Source organism: Myotis davidii, unplaced genomic scaffold (genome assembly GCF_000327345.1).
Source record: "Myotis davidii unplaced genomic scaffold, ASM32734v1 scaffold70, whole genome shotgun sequence".
NCBI lineage: Eukaryota > Metazoa > Chordata > Mammalia > Chiroptera > Vespertilionidae > Myotis > Myotis davidii.
Genome location: NW_006282434.1, coordinates 539,788 through 549,098, shown reverse-complemented (window position 1 = coordinate 549,098; position 9,311 = coordinate 539,788). Strand labels below are relative to the sequence as shown.

Here is a 9,311-nt window from a genome sequence, read left to right as displayed (position 1 = left end):
CGATTGAAAACGCCAACCGCGCCCTCCGCCGCCGCCCGCTCCGCGCACTCCGCACCTCAGAATTTGACTTCAGCACTGCGCCTCCTCTGAGTCTCGGTATGCATTACTCTTTCCTCCTGGTTGTAGGACTTCCACTCAGCCAGCGTTCCTGTGGGTCTGGGTGATGTCCGTTCCGTCTTTTAGTTTCACTTTTGAAGTGGTTGTTCGAGGCAGCAAACTCCGGCGTTAACCTATGCCGCCATCTTGGTTCTCCTGTTTTGGATTATTCTTGATTTTTCTCTTACTAATAGAAAAAATGAGGATTCACTTTTTAAAGGCACTGTTTAAATATTATAGGTCCTCAAAAGCAACTCTTTATAATAAATTGAATAATCATGTTATTGATCAGAAAATATTTTTATCTTGTCTAAATTTCTTTTACTTATTTTAGCAAGTAGGGGGAAATTTTATATTATAAACTTTATCTCATTTATGAATGCTGAAGCCACTTTCCACATGTAACCACTGTGAAAGCTACAAAGTAGTCTTTCAGAAGTTCATTCATAAATTAAGTACTTGGAATTTGGAAACGATCTCCTTCAGAAGCAGGCTCTTTAGGGTGGCTGCATTCTGGTACTTGCAGCAGATCCTTTGCAGCCACATTGTCTAATACAGCGGTTCTCAACCTGTGGGTTGCGACTCCTTTGGTGGTCGAACGACCTTTTCACGGGGTTGCCTAAGACCATCCCGCATATCAGATATTTACATTACGATTCATCACAGTAGCAGCATTACAGTTATGAAGTAGCAACGAAACTACTTTTATGGTTGGGTCACAACATGAGGAACTGTATTTAAAGGGCCAGAAGGTTGAGAACCACTGGGCTAATAGGTTCTAATTGTCACTTGCACAACTGGAGAAAATCTGCCTGTGTTTACTGTGGCCTCTGTGTTAGTAACTCAGGCCTTGGCTCCTTACCAGGTTGCCATCTTGCACAGGCCAATTCTTTTCTACTCATTAATGTTAACTGTTTGGCAGAGTTGTATAATTCATTTACAAAAATCAAGGAACATAAACATAACTTCTATTGAGGAGACCTCTGCTGTGGTAGGTGCATTTAATTCTCAAAACATCCTTAAGAAGGAGGTGACTTCCTCAGTTTATAGGTGAAGTAACAGAGCCTTAGAGGGCCATGGCCATACAACTGATAAATAGCAGAGGTGGAATTTGTCCAGTTTTAGAGTTTAGCTTTTTTTTTTTTTTACCATATTATGCTACTTCCCTGAAAAAAATGATGACAATGACTACAAGGATAATAGTATTCATAATAATAACAGCCAATCCTTTTCAAAAGGCTTACTGTGTGCCACAGGTTATCTTTTTTAATCTTCACCATAATCAATGAAACGTGTACCATAGAGTAGCTTTAAAAAGAAATGGAGACCCAGAGAGGTAAAGTGACTAACCTAAGTCATTGATATTTTAATATTTTAAAAGGAAAAACTTGGAATGTAAATTTTTAAAATTTTTTCTTTGGCTTCCTGAATGTATTATGCTGTAGCGCCTTTGAGTAATTTGAAGCTCTTTGGAATCTTATTTTCATTAAATCATGTCTATATATATTTTCTTTTTCTTTTCAAATGTGTACTTTTTAATAATAAGAATTTCATTATTTTTATTTAAATTGTTATTAACCTGCATTCTGAGCACAAGAAAGAGAAATTGTACAGAGAAATAAAAACCAAAGTGTTATAAAATACTGTCATTAAGGCACGAAACTGGTATTTGAGTGGATATTCATTATTAAAGCTCTAAACTATACAACCCCTTTGAGAATTAACTATTTAATAACATATTTATAAATGTATTAACACAAAAAATGTTATGAAGTTATTATTTGATATTACTATAGAGCTATAAAGTCCTCAAAGTCAGGTGATGAACATGTAAGTGAAAAATACAATAACTAAAAGAAAGATCCTCTAGTAACAGACCATTAGTAAGCAATTTTGCCTTTCATGCAGCACATTCAGAGAATTCAAAGAAATTAAGGATTAATCAAAATAATTTTTTAAATCAACATTTTCCCATGTGGGACAAATAATGCCAAGGAATAACAGAACTGCCCAAACCATTCACATGAGCATTTATTAATCCTTTTAACTACCTATTAATAATAGACATGCTCAAAAGAAAATATAGAATAACCATTGAAACAGAAAAGGGAAAAACAAACGTCAAATATTCCTTAAACAAAGGGCAAATCGTATCAAAAATGCTATCTCAAGAAAGAATTGCAATCACTGTTACTCATTATCTGCTGCATTAAAGTTTCTATCACCAAGATTACGTAAGGCCTGCATACCAAGTGCAGCTACAGCAGATGCAGTCATGTGATGCTTCTAAGTGGACATTCCCATTTCTCACCAGCAAGGAGGCACTAGCACTGAGCACTGCAGCCTGGGAAGGGGGGCGGGACTGGCCTTTGACCTGGGCTGTGGACTGCTGGCCTTCCTGCCCATCTTGAAGGCGCCACTGACTGCATCTTGCTCTTCACCTTCAGGAAATGCAACTTGGTGTGGCAAGCTATTTCTAGATTGAGTGACTGTCTCTAACTGGGAAGCCCGTCCCAGTAAAGATAGCTCATCTAGCACCTCTCCTTCTTTGGCCTCGAGGTCTGATTTTGAAGTGGTTAAAGGTTTTATATTTCCGGGTGCCATTAGCCTATTGGAGTCATTCAAACATGCTACTGTGCTACTGTCCAGACTCAGAACTTGGGCCGAGTTTGGGACTATTTGTGCTAGAAGTCCGACGTGTTGTCCACTTTTTGCCAGTTTCTTCAGGATCCAAATGAGCTTTGTGTGTGTTCAGTCAGTGCCCTTTTCTTTAGTGACAAAATCATGTCTATGTTAATAGTAATATATCTTTTAATTGGTTTGATAGCTTTAACATTTTTTCCACTACTGCTTTGATTCATAGTGTACACTACCCCTTGAGGATATTCTCATTTAGGAAATGAGGACACAGACCTCCAGAATAATTGTTTGCCTAAGGTCTTCTATCAAATCAGAAGCAAATCTAGGACAGGAGCTTAGACAGTTTTTGATTTTAGGTCATGTAGCTGCTTTTATCTTGAAATGCCTTGTGTCCACGTGTTGGGTTGTTAAACCTGTTGTATGAGATGATTTGTCCAGAAGGATCTTGCTGTGTTTTTTTCTGATTTCTCTGAGAAAACTAGGTCTCTGGAAATTCTGTAGTTGGAAGGGCAGGAAAGGATCCTTATGGTTGATCTAATTTCTGCTTTGAGAAATGATCACATAAAATATCTATGCACCGCTCCCTTATTTTTTTAAAAGATTTCACTAGAATTTGTTGATAAGTTTGAAATGTTGGCAGCATTGAACATTAGGATAAACCTGAATTCATTTTAACGTGACCCTTGTTTAAAACCTGACAGTCTCCATGTGTTCTCACCTTGCTTATTTGATCCTCCCAAGAAGCCTGTGGGATGGAGAGGACAGATTGTGTCTTCCTTTCCCTTCTCTAGTTAAGGACTCTGTTTCCTTGTTTAATTATGTTACCAATTCAAAGAGAGTTCTGAGTTTTCTATTTCATTGGGTGTTATCTGAAGTGTTACAACTGAAAGGAACCTTAGAGATCGTTTATTTTAATCTCTTCATTTTACAAATGGAGGAAACGGGCCTAAAGAGACAAAAATCACTTGCCCAAGGTCATTTAGGCAGATAAAGCAAAATCAAGAACTGGAACCCAGCTTTCCTGATTTCCAGTCCCTGTAAGAACCACAAGTATAATTTGCATTACAAGTAAAATTAGGCCATGCTCTGCTATCTTCTGTATTTTCATATTGTTTTTGTTTCTTGGAAATAGTGTGCAGTTCGTGCAGCCACAGAAGGCAGAACTCTCGTTTTGGAAGGCTTGGAAAAGGCGGAGAGGAATGTTTTGCCTGTTTTGAACAACTTGCTGGAAAACAGGGAGATGCAGCTTGAAGATGGACGCTTCCTCATGTCTGCAGAGCGTTATGACAAACTTCTCAAGGTAAGAAAAGAAAAATTCAGCTGCTCTGTCTTAACTGCTGAGCTGTGGGCAGTGCCATTGTTGTGTAAGACACAACTGTAGCAGAATGAGGACACATGTGCAGGGGCCCATATCTGTGGCAAATTGCTTAAGTCAGGTCATGAGTCTGCAGTTTTATAAGATTCTTCTAATATTTGCTGGCCATTTTAGAAAACCTCCAAGATTTTTACTTTATCTTGCCAATCTAATAACTTTCTTTTTCCCTTCCTCCCTCTTTTCCTCCCTCCTCCCTCCTTTCCTTTTTTCTTTCCTGTCCCTTTCTCTTTCTTTCTCCTTTTAATTCTTCTTCCCTTTCCTTCTCCTTTCCTGTCTTCCTTTTTCCATCTCTCAACAACTATTTACTAAAAGCCTAATGGCTTTTAGACAGTGGTGGGAATACAAATCTGAAAAAAGTTCAGTTCTTGGCCTCAGGAAGCACAAAGTCCAGTAGATTTTGACAGAAATTAGTAGATATTTAAAAGATACCCTGGCCCTGCTAGAATTCCCTTTACTATACCTTAAACATGTCAGATGGGCATTCTCATACCTGATAGTTGCTTTGCACAAGCACTTGACTCTTCTGGAATGGTTTTCTCCCATATATCTGTCCGGCTTACTTCTATACCTCCTTCAAGTCTTTGCTTAAATATTATATTATACTAGAGGCCCAGTGCATGGATTCGTGCACTGGTGGGGTCCCTCGGCCTGGCCTGTGCCCTTTTGCAATCCAGGACCCCTCAGGGGATGTCGGGGAGCCAGTTTTGGCCTGATCTCTGCAGGCCAAGCTGAGGGACCCCACTGGTGCACAAATCCGTGCACTGGGCCTCTAGTATGCATATAAGATCTTTGGTTAATCTCTTCCCTACCTCCTCCCTCCCCCCTTTCCTATGAGATCCATCAGTCTGTTCCATGTTTCCATGCCTGTCATTTCTGCTTCTGCATTGAACGTCTGTCCCTCGGTGGTCAGTGCGCATCAAAACTACCTGTCGGTCAGTTGCTTAGGGCTTTTATATATATAGATAGATTATCAATGAAGCCTGCCCTCACCCTCTATTTAAAACTATAGTGTGCCCTCTATCCCCATACTCCCTTACCCCACTCTATTTTCCCCCCATAAAGTCTAGCATTCTATGTGCTTTACTTATTATGTTTTCAGTTCAGTCTCTGCATCCCTTTATTAGATTCTGACTTTCATAAGGGGAGGGGTTTTTGTCACTGATGTTATCTCAACTCTCAGGGCAATGCCTGGCACCAGGTAGGTGCTCAATAACTGTTTGTTAGATGGATGAATAAGTGAAATAAAATCTTTAAATGCTGTGATATAAGTGTGTATAAAGAGGGCCACAAGCGATTGTGGGACTTCAAAGACTTTGGAGAAGGGGTTCATGTAGTGCTACAAAAGGACCAGAAGACAGCCCTGTTCGTTCATCTTCAGCCGTACCACACTGCAGCTCTCTGGCTAACCAGGTCCCAAGGGACTGATTGTTCTGCCTCTGCATTCTAGGATTTAGTCTCTTTCACACCTGTTCTGTGGAGATACAAATGTGTTAATCTTATTACCCCAAGTTGGTTACAGATTGCTCAAGAGCAGGATCTGTGTCTTAGGCTTCTTTTTGATCCTGCTCGCAGGGAGCTAATACAAGCCCAAAACAACCTAGGCATTAAATAATAGATGATACCAGAGGGTCTGATGGACCTGATGCCCGTGACTGCTAGGACCAGGAGCATCTCTTTCTGATTCCACTGTATGAGTCTGTTTTCTTGGAAACCTGTTTGGCAACCCTTTCAGTACTCTTGTTTCTTTGCTGTTTCCTAGCTGGTGTTTTCATTGTGCAGTATAGTTGTTTTCTTTTGTCTGTATCTAAAGATGGTACCATACTAGTATAATAATAAAGGGATACTTGATAATTTATTATTTTTATTGATTTTTTTAAAGAGAGGAACAGAGGAAGAGAGAGAGAGAGAGAGACATTGATGTAAGAGAGAAACATCAATATGCTGCCTCCTGCACGTTCCCTGATCAGGAATCAAATCCACTTTTGGTGTATGGGACGATGCTCCAACCAATTGAGCCACACCAGCCAGGGCAATACTTGAGGATTTAATCAGTAAGAAAAGTTAAAATCACTCATTCATATTGTTATAGTTAATTTATTTAAAAGAAAGACAGTTTATTATTATTATTATTTAAATATATTTTATTGATTTTTTACAGAGGAAGGGAGAGGGACAGAGAGTTAGAAACATCAATGAGCACGAAACATCAATCAGCTGCCTCCCACATGCCCCACACTGGTGGTGTGCCCGCAGCCAAGGCACATGCCCTCGACCAGAATCGAACCTGGGACCCTTGAGTCCGCAGGCCGACGCTCTGTCCACTGAGCCAAACTGGTTAGGGCTTATTTTTTAAAAATCTTGTTTTATCAATTTATATATTACAGATAAAGAATAATAATTGATGTTTATTTTAAAAGTAGATAGATATGATACAGAACATTTTCTCTTTAGAAACTTTCTAATCCCATCTAATAATAGACAAACATGGTAATTGACCGTACCTTTGCTACGCTTCCCATTGGTAAATCAGGGTGATATGCAAATTAACCGCCAACAAAGATACCAGTTAATTTTTATATATAGGTGCAATGCTGGGAGGGGAAAGGGGAAGGACGGAAGAAGCCGCCTGCTGCTGACGGTGATTGGAAACCCATCCTGACGGCTACATGCTACCACATAGATCGTGGGCCACCAGCAGCTGCCTCTTCCCTGCACCCCCATCCCCACCCCAGCCAGTGATCGGAGAAGTACCTGTATTTTTTTTTCAAAGTACCTGTATTTTTAATAATTTCTTGACATGGTAAAAGAATTTTACATTACGATCCAAGGGTGGTGGGGTGAGGAGAAGGAGCAGCAGAACAATCCACCAAACAAATGGGAGAACAGAAATGCATGGTGGAAGGGATTCGAAGGGTGGGTAGGGGCATTGCCCGACTTAAATGCAATTGGTTTGTTACTGAGTACTATTCATGGGAAGACAGCATCCTGACTCCTTCTCTATACAGCATATTGGGAGTAAAAATGATGCATCCAGGTGGAAATATGATTAGGGATTGGAAGACAGACAGGGAAGAAGAAGTCAGAAATAAACACTGAGAGAGTCACTGGCTGGCTGGCTGCAAATACTGACTCTCCAGTAGTGATAGAATAAAAAAGTGGGAGATATCTCTGGAAGATTCAAGAGATAGGGGGCAACTCTTGTATGGTTTTGACTTGCCCAGCAGATTTCCACACACACATGTGTACATGCCTATGCTTGCATGCACACACATATACACATAACTGACTGCCCTCCCTGGAAGCACAGAAGAAGAAGAAGCCACCAGAAGAAGAAGCCGCCCACCTTTGGTCCAGGTGCCAGTGCCTGAGGCTGGCTACAGCCCAGGAGATCGACAAGCCACCCGCCCGAGGTCCCAAGCTGCAGCCACCCGGAGAAGCTGCCAGCCCTGTGGTCCAGGGTGCCAGCGCCTGTGGCCAGGGAAATAGGTTCCCTCTTCTCCTACTGCAGTCATTACTTCAATATCCCCCTTCTGAATTTCTCTCCTGTGCTTTCATCGGCATAATATAACACATTCTGACAAGACCACCGCCACAACCGATGTGGTCAGTGTTGTGCCGATAAATGTTTAATAACTGAGGGACTCCTTCCCCGCCCCCCCCGCCCCCGAGTGCACAAATTTTTGTGCATCGGGCTACTAGTTACAAAATAATTATTATTTATCTCTATATAGTTATTTGCCACTTTTAGTAAATTACATCGGGGCCTTGACTTATGAGTTTAATTCGTTCTGTGACGGAGCTCATAACTCAAGTTACTCGTATGTCAAATCAATAGTGAACAAGTGAGACACGTGATGCTGGGCTGATGTTGTGGCGTTCACTGTGATGTTCGCTGCGCCAACTAGTGGTGGGGTATCTGAAGCTGGCTCATAACCCGAATTTTAGCTCGCAACTCAAAGCAAAATATTGGCCGAGAGACGGCTCGTATCTCGAAAAACTCGTTAGTCGGGACACTCGTAAGTCAAGGCCTCACTGTATTTGAAAAAGAATACTTAGATTATTGAATAATTCTTTTAAGTATATGAGTTACTTCATAATAAGAACTTCAATATATTATTTGTTCATGTAGTAGAATTCTGTGCAAAGTTATTGAACATATTACTTTGGATAGGAATTTGGGGTATGGGGTCAAGCAGGTTTTAGTTTACAAGGAGTGCTTATTATTATTAAATGAGAAGGATGTACTACATTTTTTCCAATGTAATCATCAGTATAAATACATAATTTTTATTGGTAAGTATAATTTCTGTATTCATAGAATCTATCTCATGGGAACCTCACAGAATATAGGCAAGATCTTTTCACAAAACACCACCACGTTAAAAGGATTTGAACACCATAACTGAAGTCCCATGTATTTCTAGCTAGATTCAATATACTAAATTAGAATACCTCAAAATGTTAATGATAGAGGTGATTATAGTAGAATGTTATTGTGGAAACAGATACAGTTGGCTTATATAAATTTTGTTTATGTTCCGATTATAAGTTTCAGATAAGTGGAAAATAGAAATATTTAGCTCTCTGAAAATTATACTCTTGGTTTCTCAGACAGGGTTATATCCAGATTCTTGTTTTTGAGTGCATATGACATAGTGTTAGTGTTAGTCCTATTAATTAAATGTAGGGTCATGGTTTTGGTAATGCTAGAAACAATTGTTCATTATGTTTTTTATTTTTTAAAAATATATATTTTATTGATTTTTCACAGAGAGGAAGGGAGAAGGATAGAGAGTTAGAAACATCGATGAGAGAGAAACATCGATCAGCTGCCTCCTGCACACCCCCTACTGGGGATGTGCCTGCAACCAAGGTACATGCCCTTGACTGGAATCAGACAAGGTACATGCCCTTCAGTCTGCAGGCCGACGCTCTATCCACTGAGCCAAACCAGTTAGGGCTCATTATGTTTTTTAATTATTTCATGCAGTCAATCAACAGACATTTGTCCTGCTATGTGCTAGAGGTAATAAGTCCTTGGATCCAGCAAGAGAAAATCTTGTACAGAAGTCATTGCACAAATGTATGATGATAGATGCTTGCATAGGACATAGTGGAGGGGTACGAAAGTGGTTCTGATGGAAGGAGGGGATGAGAAAGGGTCCCATTTTAAAGAAGATATTTTTTGTGCTGAGCTTTG

General features: G+C 40.1%; 1 protein-coding gene across 1 annotated transcript in view; it reads left to right on the top strand.

Annotated features, from left to right (window-relative positions):
* Positions 1-9,311, top strand: part of VWA8 (von Willebrand factor A domain containing 8) — a 368,307-nt gene that overhangs the window by 28,087 nt on the left and 330,909 nt on the right. Inside the window, exon 4 of the mRNA XM_015559449.1 lies at positions 3,869-4,036. Coding sequence (XP_015414935.1) covers positions 3,869-4,036 — 168 coding nt within the window. The remainder of the gene's footprint in view (positions 1-3,868; positions 4,037-9,311) is intronic.